The sequence below is a fragment of the Meleagris gallopavo genome, chromosome 8 (genome assembly GCF_905368555.1).
Source record: "Meleagris gallopavo chromosome 8, MGAL_WU_HG_1.1, whole genome shotgun sequence".
In the NCBI taxonomy this organism is placed as follows: Eukaryota; Metazoa; Chordata; class Aves; order Galliformes; family Phasianidae; genus Meleagris; species Meleagris gallopavo.
In genome coordinates this window covers 27,705,692-27,721,237 of record NC_139411.1, presented here as the reverse complement: position 1 = coordinate 27,721,237, position 15,546 = coordinate 27,705,692, and the positions used below count along the sequence as shown (strand labels likewise).

Sequence of the window (15,546 nt, the reverse complement as noted above, 5' to 3'; positions counted from 1 at the left end):
AAACATTGAAGGTTTGAGATCAACAATCAGGATGCAATGAGAAATTACAGCTCAAGATAGCAGCAGAAATATCACCCTGTAACATATTGGGATTAGATTCTTCATAGAAAATTCTCAAAATAACAGCATCAGACTGACCTGACTGAGATGGCAGAGGGATAAACTAGAGGAATAAACTCTTTGTAAGTCTTAGCTGTAAATGAGAACTTTATATACGTTCCTAGTGAATTTGTCACTGTACCAGCTACTAGAAAAAACTGTTTACTGTTGAGATGGCAGACTATATCTTTATATATCCTATTTTGCTAACATTACAAATAAATCACCTTATTTCTTTATGCTCTAGATATATTCTTACTTCCAATAATAATAATAATAATAATAATAAAATAATCTCAATGAAGCTGTATTACTAAAAGTGAATTTTCAGCCTGTAAATATCTTTGTCTAAACAGCTGTTTCTTAATCGTGTCTACACCATCATATTAATTTCAATTACCAATTTCCTTGTAAGCTGACATACAAAATTAAATATATACATAAATAGCAAATTTTAAGTGTTTTATTCATTTGTTACTTCAAGAGGTAAAACAATTTCACACCACTTAATAAGGTCATATTTTAGCTCAGCTCAGACTGTGCTTGATCTAAATTTTCTACTCAAAACACTAACACCCATTTTTTTAGGCACAAGGAACATGGAAAAAATAATTACATATTCAAATACTGATGATCTCTCCAGTGCTGTATTTCAACAGCATGGAAGTCCTAAACAATTCCTTTCAATTGGGTTTTCTCTCTGAAATTGTACGTTTTCTTCAAATTGTATGCTTTTACATAAAATGTATCAATGACTCAAGAGATAAGGAAAGCCAAAGTTTAGATGTAAAGTATTGGCTATGTGAAGGAAATATATTTAAATTACGTTAGCTTCATGTCTGCAAACAAACCAGTCTGAAAGCACTGGAAATATAATACATTGTCCATCTGCAGGACAAATAAATCTTCTGCCATTGGTTACAGGAATGCAAAGCTCACAAAGATGAAATAGTTACTAATTCTGATAAGTATTCTATACATGTGCTGTTATAAAAAATATGCAAATATATTTTAAAGACCTGTGAAACTGGTTCAGCAGATGGAGAACTAGAATAATTATAAAAAGATGTATTACAGAAAAATAGTAAAAATAAAACCAACTGCTCAATTTCTGGTCTGTGCAGGGTTTTCAATTTTAATTCCAAATAAGCCACCTTGCTTTGCTTGCCATTCTTACACTGAAGACAGTATCATCATATGATGGGTGTGCTGTCAGGTCCAGAACAATTAGTCTTGTTCAAATCATGAAATCAAAGAATGCAGGTGGAAGTAAAAAAAAATAAAAAAATAAAAAAATCACAAGATAGGTCAATCAATTGGATGAATATCGTGAACATAAAAATAAGCTGTGTAAAACATAAGGGGCTAGTTTTGACCCTAATTTTCTGAGATATTGAAATTTTAGCCATGATATGCAACATCAATAACATCAAAGACTATATTTATGCATTAGAGATTAAAGAATAAGAATGCTGCCACTTAAAAGCCTTTTTGAAGGATAAACAACTGAACTTACGGCTAATTACTTGTATTTACCATCATTTGGGACGCAGTTTTGCAATGAAAGTGTAAACATCAAATTTGTGTACATTTTGAAATAGTCTTTAATGAGGAAGTGCAGGTACTATTACAGCAGTACTTTCAATGTTTCAAAGCTGTTCTCTTTCAAGGATCTATTTAAATCATGCTGAATGCTGAAAAAGAAAATCCAAATTCCTTTCATAAACATGAGATTACTTGAATTAAAGCAAGAGAAAGTTTATGAAATTAGATGTATACCGCTGTAATTTCACATCACCTAATAACAAGCACACTAAATAAAAACACCACTGTTTTTTATCATAAGATCATACAATTAAAGAAGACTTCAGGAGACCATCAACCTTTCTCCAAAGATATGTCTGTCATATAATTCCTGTCATACTTTATCTTAAAATCTTCCAATGACAGAGTCTCTTGGATCTCTAAGACAATCAATTCCAGTAGCACACTATCTTTTTCATTACAAACTTTGGTGTAATAGCAAACTCTCTGTGTCACCTGAACGCTCATTGCTGCAACACAATCACCTCACTTCTTGTCCTCTCTCCAACAGATACGACAAATGCATCACTCCACTCCCTACAACTATAGATATCCATAGTTTCCAGTTGCTATCCTTTCACAAATGCTTTCTACCTTTCCTGTTTCCAGTACCTTTCTGAACTTGATTATCAAAACTGGATACAGTGCTTCAGTTAAGGTTCCACTAACACTCAGTGTTTTAGAAATGAAATAATCTACCAAATCTGTAATATACTCCTTTTCTGTAACCAGGTTGCTGCTGACTCACACTCAGTTTGTGAACATTTCTAAGCCATCGATCAGTTCTATAGAATTGTAGCACAGTCAGCTTTTTCTTCGTGCTGTTTTTGTGAAGATTATTATTTCTACCAGGTAAAAAAGCTTGCATTCACCAATATAGATATTCTCTCCAATTTATAAAGATTATTTTAAGCTCTAATGCTGCCTACAGCACTCTTGTGACCTACCTTATTGTAGCTGCAAATTTAATAGATATGTTCACTAACTGTGTAACTCAGGTCATTAATAAAAACACTGACAACATCTAGAGCTACAACAAATATTCGAGGTTAACCTGTAGCAGATGACTCATTTTACTGACAGTGAATATCTAAGCATGCTTTCCGGACCAATTCTGCACCCATTCCACACCTCCTATGTGACAGACTGTTAAGCATTTATGATGCCCAACTGTACAAACATGAAATGTTTTTCCCCCCTTTCTAAAGGACCCAGTATATGTTTTTCATGTGATTTTGTCCCTGAAAAAAATGCAGGCTTCTAATCTTGTTCAAGGATGTTTTGGGGAATTTACTTTTCATAATCCTCTGGCTTCTATTTTCCTCCCTTTCTTCCAAAGTGATTTATGATCACTGCTTCCATGAACTTACTGTATACTGGATGATCTAAATAGAGGTAAAATTTGAACATTTCACACATGGGTGATTTAGTCATTAACAACATTAACAGTGTAGATTTCATTTCCATCACAATGGGAAAGAGAACGCGTTCAGGAATATTACTAATGGATACAGTTAAAGTATTAAGCCAAAATGTGGTGAGCCTGACTCTTTCAGGTCACATAACTTGGTACAGCATTTCTGTAATGTGCTCTCAACTGTAATCTGGAAATATTTTTCCTTAACTTTGTGAAGGCAAATGATCATGGTAAAGAGTATAATCAGGATCTTATATTATTATCGTACTCATAAAATCATAAGAAATGGGTGATTGGTTTTGATTAATCTGAACGTGAAACACAGGAGATTCATATTTTTATATACTCTTTTAATATTGACATTTATAGTAAATATAACACAAACTAACAGACTGTACTTCACTACATGTTTGTACCTCTGATTATCAGCAGTGCACCATGATAACAATGAAGAGAGCCATTCAGTGCTCAATTAACTTATTTATCCTGTCTAAACGGACAGATTCCTAAATAAAATGCCTAGGTACAAACAGGATTATTGGAGAGCAAAGCAAAACAGCCATGCAAATAAGCTCCCCAAATAATATCAATGGCATGTGTAACGGCAAGCACATAAAAAAGACTTGTACAACTTACTCATTTCTACAGGTAAAGAAACTGATTGTCCCGGCAGTGAAGCAAATTGCACAAAGGAGCCCATAAAACCATTAAGCAAACAGTCTTCCAAACCTAAACTTCCCCTGCATGGGACATGCATGTTTGCCTCTTTCTAAGAGTACTTTTGACTGTGGCTGCACAAATACAAAAGACTAACAAGCTACAGCTATTTAGAGATGATAAGTCTAACTAACTTGGAGTCAAAATGTATGTAGAGTGCAGAGCACCAAAAAAAGCTCAACCTACAGGGTTTACTGAGGTTTCATTTTTGTTAATTACATGTGGTTTAATTGATTGGTAAAGCAGTCTAGAGTAATTTACTGATATTACAATTTAACTGACTGTAATGTTGCATTCAATCCAACAAATACCAACCAAAAAATCAAACGTATTCTATTTTCCCAAAATGACTTGTGCATAAATTGAACAGCATGGATGAAAAATAATGATCTGTTCAAATATTCATATTCCCTATAGAACTTATGCTACCATACAACTGTCCTAAAATAACATTGCATTAATTTTAATTAAATTTTGCATTTCAAAGCATTCTTTCCATACATAGTATGTTTTTGTGTGACTTCTGTCAATACTTGAAAGATGAAAGGAAAGCCAAAGGTTATATGTTAATTATTAATTATCTCTTGAAAATAAGTATAATGAGCTTAGTTAATACTAGGTTATGCTATTTCTCAACTATTGTTTGCAAACAGTTGGAGTAGTAAAATCTATAGCTGAAGGAAGGCTATTGTACCATTATATTCTTCAGAAAGAATAACTATTCTATATTTTTGTGGACTGTGCTGTATACCCACGGTTTCCTCTAAAGATATTTCTTTACAGCCTAAGGTTCCAGCGTTTGTATGAACAGGTTTCTCAATAAATAAGGACATATATGCTGATTGTGTCATCACGTGCCTACTTGCTTCTTCCTTTAGCCCAGATAAAGAAGAGAAGCCAGATGAACAGCATGCCCATCGTTTGCACTGAGCAACAACACCAAAGAATGTTTGTATAATGTTTGTATAAACAAACATGTACAAAAACCACAGAATTTCCCCACAGTTTGGGATAGCAACCATTCTGACATTCACAACCATGAAGAGATTCTGCTGAGAGAGTAAACAATGTAATAGCACAGACACTGAAAAAAGTAACACTGGTCAAGTTAACAACTAATTTTTGGTTCCACTGATCACTCATTCCTTTTGCACTGAAATGCATCAAAGCTCAAACTTAGAAGGGAACTATTATATAAGAAAATTTTTTAAAGATCCTTTGAAGATACTAAAGAAAGAGTAATTGTGTGTACTATCAGCAGTAATTGTAAGAAAGAAAAGGTCAATGCAGTTATTTCCCAATCCTGGAAAAGCTGAGGAGGAAGCAAAGAGGATCATTTGCATTTCACTTAAGGAGCCTTTAATTCAAACTTTCAAACTTCTTCACTCTCTCTTCATAGCAGAGGTCTTCCAAGTTTCCAAGCATTTCTGGTGTTTGCTCCCAAATCCACTCACTTCTTTCTTATAGAGCTCTGTTTGTTTTTCAATAGACAACAACAACAACAACAACAACAGCGAGATGCTACAAATAGAGGACATACAAATGTAAAGAAGAGTCTTGCCACTTTGGACCAACATTCAACACCTGCTCTTCTGTTTTGCTTAAGAAAAAATGAGTCATCTATTTTGGTGCTACCCTCTTTATTTACAAAGAACATATTTGCCATCTCATTTCCTTTATGCTGTGGAAATGACTCCAGATGACTTTTCATCCCAGAAATTCAAAAGAAGCTCTCTTGGCTTCTTCCCAGAGCTCCATTGCAGACTGTCTTTCTCTCCGTCTACTGCTTTTTGCTGACAGGTATTTTGCTGAAAAACCTCCTAATGCTCTTATGTAGACAACTAGTCCCATAGAAACTTCTCCAACCATAGACTCAACAACTACAGCTCTGCCAAGTGACCATTTGCCTCAGGCCATCTTCACTTTGTTCAGACCCCGTTTTCTCTTAAATAACATTATTTTTTTCTTCCTGTTAGTTTGAAAGCTTAACCTCATCACTGGTAAGATTTAACGAGGTCTGTGAAAGATAGTAGGAATTAATATACTAGAGTATATGCACACACACACGTTATCTCCAGCAGCATTTTATTCTAATCTGAACTCGTAACAGATTCTACTGAACTGAAAACCATAATTATTAAAGTGCTGCTATCGTCACTAATAACTATATGCAACCTTCATTCCATATACAAAAATTATACATAATGAAATTAATTTATTTTGATTACCACCTCTTAGGACCTTCAGGCTAACTACACTGTGCAAACATAAAGAAGCAGCTTTGGTTATTATGTATAAAGCAGAGCAAACAATTTTCTTCTTCTAGTTGTATCTAGCTATAATTAAAACTCCTATCTAGTTTACATTTTTTTTCTTTCTTTCTTTCTTTCTTTTCTTCTTCTTCTTTTTTTTTTTTTTTTTTTTTAAGAAGCAGCACACAATTTTCCTTGTAATAAATCTATCATCTGTTATCTTCTCTACTCTCAATTTTTGTGAGATAAAGAAACTGAACTGTAGGAAGCTATCACAAATGCCTCATCTCAGCTAAAACTGCCTTATCTACAAGCACAACAGGATTTCCTTTGTCTTTTACATCTGCCTGTTGAAAAAATGTTTCTTGTACTTAATTTAAGAAAATAAGTCCACATGCAACTGGGGGCAGGAACAGATTTTCATAGCTCATATATACAGGTAGTGCTGAATTCACTCTGAAGACATTATGTCATAAGCAGAATCTATGCCAGACCACGCAGATTCCTTCCTGGGATGGATGCCTGTGGCGGGAGATATCTAACCTTCAACAACTAAAATGAGCCCTTCAGTCTTAGACCTTGGGCTTTATGAATTAGTTATTCATGAAAAACTCTTAACACTGTATAGTTTTTTAGATATCTGTATTACATCAACATTATTTAACTCAGCCCCACAAGAAATCTTTCCAGTATAATAGTCTGCCACTGATGACATTTCGTATTTTTCTATAAAGAGAATAAACACGATGACCAATACTAGCATAGAAATTAATCAGATAATACTCAATTATTTTTGTGAAGTGACAGTAATATTACTATAAGCTCAGTTTTACAAAACTGAAGATTAAGTAAAGGAGATTTGACTCACTAGGTCCTCATATAGTCAGTCTCCCACAAGAAATCAAAATGTAAGAATTAACACTGCAAAACCTGGGTGGGATGAGCTGTTTAGAGATGTATTTTATAGTCATGAGACAAGACCTAGTGCCAACTAACTAGGCATATTGCTTGAAAGGTTCATTCAGAGAGGAACCTAAATTTTAAATTGGAAAGAAAGCAGAAAGTCAGACTAAAATAAATGCGTTAGCTTTATTGATTTCAGAAGAGTATGAGCAATATAACAAGTTGAGATTCAAGTCCTGTGAATAGCTCCTTTGACTTCAGAAAGATTACTCACGTTCTATGAGTAAGTACATATAGATGTGTAAGATATTTGCTAAGCAACAGACAAGAACGTACCAAAAAGGAAAAGTGATCTGAGAGCTTAATTTTGAAATGTAAAGTATATAATCCCATAGACACCTACACCCATAAGAAGAATTAGGCATTGGGATATGTTAATTATACATGACTATTGCTTGTTTTCTTCATATCAGCTACTGGTGGTCTTTTGCCCACACTAAAACATGTGAAGTAAAGTGCTCCTTTTACTCCATTGCTTCATGTTCAATACCATATTCTACATACAGCAGTATTCCTAAACATGTTGCATTCCATAAGTAACATTAAATACACAAAACACCACTGTTATATTTAAACATACAAAAAAATACAAGTGTCCTCACAATAGAAAGTAAAACTGCTTTAGCTGGAATTCACATATTGTCTATGTTCATTAGTACTACCAACATAACCAAGCTTTCCTCTGCTTATTGGGTTACCATAGAAATGAGCTTAGAGCTATTACATGAATTGTTACTGTTATTATGTAGATTCTTTCAGTTTCATTTGTGTTTTAAGAAGCTTTGAATATTCAAAAGAATAAAACTACCTTGATGTTAAAATTAAGGCTAGAAAGGTTATTTTTTTAAAAACAAACATAAGCTTATTTAATAAAATGAAGCAATAAGTTTTGTAGAACCCACACACTGTGTAAAGCAAGCATTCTCTCTAATTCCATGTTTTTATGCTTGTATATGCTGTTCTTTCAGACATGCAAATGGTGCACAGCTGACTGTATAATGAAATGCTATATTTAAATATGAAAATTCCAATAAAGGAATGGCATTAACCTTTAAAGTTAGGCAAGCATTTATATATATAATACCATGCTTTCAAACATTTTTACACAAATGTGAGATCATGCATTACTTCCTCATTTCTCAAGAGACTTACAGTGTATTACATGAGCAAATAAGATTCTAAGATGTGCTTTTAAATATATAAGCTCTTTCTATTGTGTAATTATGAAAATATTTTGAAAATATTTTCATTTAAAAATATAAAAATGCATTTTAACTATTTAATTGACCTAACATACACAAACGTATATATTGGCACAGGACATGTTGGCCTATAAGTGCATTTTCTGCGCATTTGTGTAGGGGGAGGAATAGGACATCTGTATGTATATCTTCAATTGCATGCCTATGGATTAATGGCAATAAATCCCCAAAGCATCTGGCTGAGTTCACAATGTATCTGATCAGCAGCTGCTTTACCTTATGAAAGATGAATATTTGCCAAAATACCTCAGCTAGAAAGATGTGTGCTTTATAATCCCATCTGTATGAGTTGTGCTTGTGACATCAACGTAGTCTTTTTTGCAAGCAAAATAAAGTTTGATATGCTGTTAACGTGAAATCATTTTGGATCCTAAATTCATCTGCAGTGTGGTGTCTTTCAGTAAATCTGTTCCACATTTGAGTTACTACAAAACTGGTAGGTAACCTGTCAAGGTTTCTGTACAATGACCTATGAACAGATTCATTTTCAACCATTCTCAACATAGGACTGTATAAACATTTTAAATATGAAACCTACAGAGACATCAAATAATATTCTCTTCAGTTTTATTATCCATTGGTAAATCTGGGTAATATATCTTGTGTGTCTGTGTGAAAAAGGAAAACAGAGTCAGATTGAAACTTCATGTGTGGTCTCTTGGGTGAACTCTGGGTATAGAATGCAAGAGGTCTCACAAATCTTTTCTGGGAGAAAATGACAGGTCTCACTTCTTCATCCAGTGAACTAACAAATGAAATTTCACGGAAAGGTACTAGTAGAAAGGTTAGTCTGTCTCTGAAGGAAAAAAGAGGATGAGAGACAAAAATCTATATATTTTATATATATATATTTCTTTATGCAGATAGTATAGACTGTGCTAAAAATGCTTTCCTATTTCTAAGCTTAAAATTCTAGGAACTCCTTTACTTTTGGAAGGATCCTGCCTTCTGCAAATTCGACATGAATTTCCAAGCTTGTTTACTAATGCTTTCCTACTTTGTAAGTAAGAATTTGAGTTTGGTACCCATAAGAATGTTCCAAATTCCTCCAGCTTGTTCCTTAAGTAAGATAGTGCTGTAAGAATAATGCTAAGGAAATCATCTGATAAAATTCATTCTTACACCTTCCAAGGATCAAACACTCTCAGATGAGCAATATTCCGGTATCCTACTTCTTTAAAAACACAATCCCTAATTTTTTTTTAAAATGTCACTGATCCGTGGGAGGGATGGGTAGGGGAAGATGTCAAGCGATACCAGGCAGGAGGTTGTTCATGTTCTTCTGTTCAGTGTTTCACTGATCTTTTTAGACCATGCAATAAAGGAATGATACTTCCCATTTTCTTTCAATGCAAAAAAAAAACTTAGGGTGAAAAACTTAGATGGCAGAGGGTAAGGGAGTATCTATCTGCTCTTTCTTGTTTCTTCAAAAGGAGGGAATGAAGAACAGAAACTCAGCCAGGAGTTAAAGCATAAATTTGGATGTTCTAAAGATAAAGTCCATCTTAAGAGGCATCTATTTAAGCAGGAAAAATATGAGAAGTAAAATTTTGTTATGAACGAAAAATACCGAAACTCAAGTACATAGCCCATGGAAAAAAAGATTTCAATGAATTAAATGGAGAGACCAACAGATATGGAGAAAGGAAAGCTCAATTTCAGTATTAACAAAGATTAATTAACAAATAAAATTATGGAAGACATAATTATATAGATTTGCATATACATGTCTTACTTGTACATGAATACATGGAAAATAATAGTTCAAGTGACCTACTCAGTAACATTTTGACAGTGATCTGAGCAGCAGAATCTAAATCTTTGCTCAATAGATAGCAAATTAGGAAAGGAATTGAAGATAAAATTTCTATATTAACAGGAAAATGAAGACATTCCCATTATACACTGGAACTCACTCTTAGCTTGCGTTGGACTGATGCCATGCTACATTCAGTTTAGAATCAAAAATGACCCAGTTTAGTCAAGCTTTAAAACCAAACATGACAAAGATATGAATTTTCATCTCCACCTAGAAATCTAAGAAAACTTTAAAAAATTATTTGATACTTTTGACATCCTGATAGAATTTTTACTATCAGAACACATGAACAAGAAGTTTCTACTTCTCTTGTGGAAAACAGATTGAGATGAACAATAAATGGAGAGTTCTTGATGAGTAGCTATTAGCAGCTGTGAACAGGTTTTCAATTTTGGTCATGTCTATTTTATAGTTAATGTCTTAAACTACACTTTGAGTCCATATTGAGGGTAACATCTGAAGAGTCAACATTCCTGTATTTCAAGGACTAAAATAGATGAAAAACCCATCAGACTAGAACAGTGGGATTTAAAAGTCGGTACTTAAGAATTCGATAGAATAATAGATAACATTTTTGAATCAGAAACAACTAAGTTTCTCTAGCAGTACTTAAGGAGAAGCAAGGATCAGCATTCAAGCACAGACCTCTGAGAATTTTAATCCAGTTGCAAAGTATTTATTTCTACTTAGCTCTTCTAAAGAAGCTGATTTATATTTATAGTGTATTTATCAGTCAATTTGCATGAGCTTTCATAAAGACAGAAATAATTATTATAATATTAGGATAATAAAACTTGAAAAACTAAAAAAATCCTATTTGGATCTGTTCTTTATAGAATGATACTTCAGACTAAATTAAAAATGCTATAAAAATCTGTGAGAGTAAACAGAGAAGTCAGAATAGAGTCCCTGAATCTGTAAATTCATATGCTTGTATTTGTTTTTAAGCATGCCAGAAAAACAACCTGATAAACGTGGGAAACACATTAACAACTACTAACAACACAAGTATTGAGACAAATTTCAATAAAATATTGATAAGTTTAAATGAATACTGTAGTTTAAAGTAACTTTTATCCGTATTTTTGCGTACGAATAAACATATAAGCATTTGCCTCATGTCATACAACATGATTTTTTTTTTTCCTTTTTAAATCTAGACTACATTGCTATGAAAAATTATTTTTTTCTAAAAGTCATCTAGATTGTAAGCTTTGCAGGAAAAAATCAGTGTCTAAATATATTTATTTTATTTATGAGAATAAATGAAATATGACAAGTGTATATCAGCTGAATCTTGTCACATACATGTAGGAATACACATAACCAAAGTTTAATCTCATGGAAGTTCAATAATTTGTTAAACAGTAATAAAAAATATTTGGGCCAAGTTTTCCAAAACTGCTATGACATTTCACACTATAAAATAATAATTTTTATGTAAAAATACATATCGTGCTAAGAAAAAGCTACTGATGTCAACAGAGGTAGAATTTTGCTTAGGATTAAAAAAGACAAGTGAAAAAGACAACAAACAATAACAAAAAGAAAGTAAAGTAACTAAAAACATTTTGAAGAGACAATTGTCTCCTACTATAAGTTTCTATGACCTTTGATAATGACACAGCAAAGTAACAGAGCCAGGTAACTTCCCGGAGAAGTGTGAGATGACACACTATGATCCTCTTTGTTCAGTCAACTCATCAATGTTTTTAACGAGCATTTTGAGACTATTTGAGAGTATACTCCATCATAAAGAAAATTCATCTTTCTGCAATCTAGTTCTGCAGTGTCTGTAATTTGTGACAGAAAAGAGGAAGAAACAATATTTTCTTCATTTTCAGCATGGAATGTAAAGGCAAAAAAAGAAAGTTTAGAGGAATTTTTAAAATGCGTATACAGGAAAAGTGTGAATATGATTGTTCAAAGCTCTCAATATATTCTTTAAGATAAGACACCACAGTAATCTTAAAAATATTAATACCTCTCTCCGTCGAGAAGCCCAACAGGTTTGTTTGATTTTCCAAACGACGGCAGCTACCAGCAGTAAGGATAAGAAACAACTGCAATTACAAAAAAAAAAAAAAAAAAAAAAAAACTATTTGTAATATAATGGTCTGAAATGTTTATATATTAGGGCATCAAAGGTAAATAAAAATACACTTAAGCATGGAAAAATAAAAAACAACCCACCAAAGGAGAGGAAAATTGAACTCTTCTAGCATGACAGGAGTCTGTCAGTCATCCATGTTTAAAGTCAAAAGAGGATGAACATCTACAATGCTATGGTTAACTCTATAAAATTTTATTACTGTCTCCATCAGTTTGGGATAAGTTCAATTACAACAGTCCATAACAGTCTACGTACCCACAACTGACTCAACAAACATGCACTGCATGTCCACGCTCAGTAGACAGAAAAACAGGGCAAAATATAGTGAAAATTGATATCAATTTATACTTCTTCCCTGGTTTGTAAATTTGAGTTATTTCCAAGGATAAAGGAACTAAAGCTAGGCAGAGAGTGTGATTGGTTTCAGGAACAAAGTTTGCAGATGTCAAGAGGTCTGTTTAATAAAATCAAGTTTCCTTGAGAATCACTCAAGGAAACACTACTACTTTGCAGTCTCAAGGACACAACAGAATAAAAAAAAAAAATCAAATCAAAACCTTTTAAACTTCTACAGTTCACAATGAGAGCACATACTTACTCTCTTGCTCCAATAATTTTGTATTTGTAACATTTAGTCCATAAAGAATTTTGGCAAAAAGATCACTGGATTGTCAACATCTTCTAATGAATTTCTGGAGATTGATAAAAAGCTTCTAAATTTGACACCTAACACAAACGGCACATCTTTTAATTTATTTAGATAGTTTTAAATAAAATAAGTGGATTACCTAGGTGTGTCCTGGGAACACATCTGTGGTGCATTGTGTCTGTGATCAATACAGTCCTACAACTGTTAAAATACACATTATTTTTGCCAAAAGTCTTCAGAACATATTCTTTAATCAATGTGGAATATACCAAAAAGTCTCTGTACTAGTGAAGTTCAGTGAAATACTGAATACTGAATACAAAATACATTATCCATGCAGGAACACCAAAATTTCCCTGTATCACACCATAAACAGAGCTGAAGTTATGACCTAGCAGATGCATCTCTAGGATGAAAAGCTTATGACATTCAATATTTATCCGTAAAATGGAAACTATTGGAAACCAATTTATGGTGACCATAGTAAAATGTCTCTATTAAGGTAATGAAATGAAAACATCCAGGCACTCCTTGGACTGCAAGCAACAGAGAACCAGATGTACAACTGAATGTTTAACAAAATATATAATGTGAACAAAATATGTTCAAAACTCAGTGTCCATAATAGTGTCTTCTCTCTGATAACACTGACAGGATTCAAAGGAACAGCATGGAATTGCATCAGGTGAGGGTATTAGGAATAGTTTCTTCCCCAGAGCACTGGAACAGGCTCCTGAGGGCAGTGGTCACAACACCACCAAGCTTACCAGAGCTAAAGAAACATTTGGACAAAACTCTCAGACAAATGATCTAATTTTGGGGGGCTTCAGTTTAAAGTCAGGAGCTGAACTTGTTTCTCCTTATGGGCCCCTTCCAACTTAAAATATTCTATGGTTCTATGGACACAAGTTTTTCTTTATGATTAAAGTAATACGAATCAATACAGCTTTCTATCAGCATCTTATTCACATAAAATTCTTTCTAGCTTTCTGAATTCTTTACAACCATTTTTTCTTTGTACACTCTTGAGAAAGCCTGCCAGAGTAAGACTAGGTCTGAAAGAAGAAAGCACCATATGTACAATTGCTTTGGACATAGAATGCTCAACTAATGTTCAATTATGTAATTAACAGCTTGTTTTTATTTTGTTTTCTGATTTGGTTTTGTTTTACATATGAGATTTAAGTCTGTCTGTTTAGTTCCAAGAGAGTTGACAGTTCTAAGCCTGAAAGTATAAAATGGTTAAAGAATCTGTTCCTAAATGTAAAGTTTGACTTTCCCCTTAACGGCAAATGTCAACCAGCAGCATTTCTTTCAGCACATTTTTAAGGCTTGTGACTGAGAGATTTTTATGGAAAGGAATATATTTTCTGCCTCTCTCACTGTAAGGCCATTCTAAATATGGTGTTGTGCTTTTATTGGTCCTTGGCACAGAGTTCCTAACAAAACAAAGATGGACTTTTGACTGGTTCTGATCCATAGATCAGAACAGTTCTGCATATCTAAGAATCGTCCTCCCAAAAGGAAACTATGAAAGAGTCAGTGATCTGTAGTAAAAAGACGAGAGGGTGCAAGTTCTGGTTCAAGAACCTTAGGGAATTCTGAAGAGAAATCTCTTACACTTTAATGTATCTCGGTGTAAATCGTCTTTCTAGGTGGATTTTCACTGACAGAAATCAAAGCAGTAACAACATTTAATTCATGCACCAGTTTATTAACACAGTATTACTTACCAAAAGGCTTTCACTTAAGAGATTTTAATGACAAAGTATCTGAGAAACACAAACTACTTTATGACAGAAACTGATTATCAGAGACTTTCTCATTTTCTTTAACACATCACTTCAGTTGGTGCACTGCTCTCACTATTTAAAATATATCTTTGGCTGCCTTCTTTTATCCAGTCTTTTTTGAAAGTAAGCACAGGTTAACCATGAATTTGTACAGCCTGCCCAGGAATAATCAGAACAAAGACATCTCATTGACCCCTAGAATAATACACTTTTGCAACAAAACTTTTTAAGCTTACATCAACAGCTACTTACAAATAATCTTTCCTACTCTATACTGTACAATCTAGCTAGTAAATGCAACAGGATTAGGAGCAACAGCAAGCAGAGTACTGATATTTTGCTATAAATTAGCATGCTGAACATGCAGTAAGGGTAAGCCATCTCAAGCTTTTCTATAACACAGAAATAAATAAGAGAAATAGCAGCAGCTGTTTAGAATGATGAACTCAAAGCTTGTGGAAATTGAAAAGGATGGTGAACTGGACAGAAGAAACTAAGAAAGCCTTGCACTGTCTGGCTGCTTCATCCCCAGGAATTGGATCTCTTTCCCAAGATTTTTTTTTTTTTAAATAACTAATTTCTTGAAAGCTTCTCTTAATTTGGAGGGGGAAAAAGCAACACAGAAGTTCTTGTCTTCAACTTCAGTCAAAACTTCAGTCTCAAAACTTCCTGCTTCACTCTGTACTCTGAGAAAGCTGGGTCACACATCTAACTTTACTGACATCAGCCAAAACATCTTTTACTTTGTGTGTAAAATCAGAAGCAAGCATTTCAAAGACACAAGTAATACAAATAATTTGAAAATTACAGTGGTGATAGTGTCTGATATTTACTTAACCTCATGTGCAATCTTTTCCTGTTTTCAATATTTTTTTCTG

General features: G+C 33.5%; 1 protein-coding gene across 7 annotated transcripts in view; it reads right to left on the bottom strand.

The window, feature by feature from the left end:
• The window catches only part of ATRNL1 (attractin like 1), a 435,859-nt gene that overhangs the window by 194,691 nt on the left and 225,622 nt on the right, over positions 1 to 15,546 (bottom strand). For 4 of the 7 annotated variants that reach the window (XM_085230235.1, XM_085230233.1, XM_085230234.1 and 1 more), the window contains exon 26: positions 12,098 to 12,176. The exons of 2 other annotated variants lie outside the window; for them this stretch is intronic. In XM_085230235.1, coding sequence (XP_085086361.1) covers positions 12,098 to 12,176 — 79 coding nt within the window. Of the gene's footprint in view, positions 1 to 7,139; positions 9,091 to 12,097; positions 12,177 to 15,546 lie in introns of those variants that run through there. One more of the 7 variants, XM_085230236.1, reaches the window with a different exon arrangement.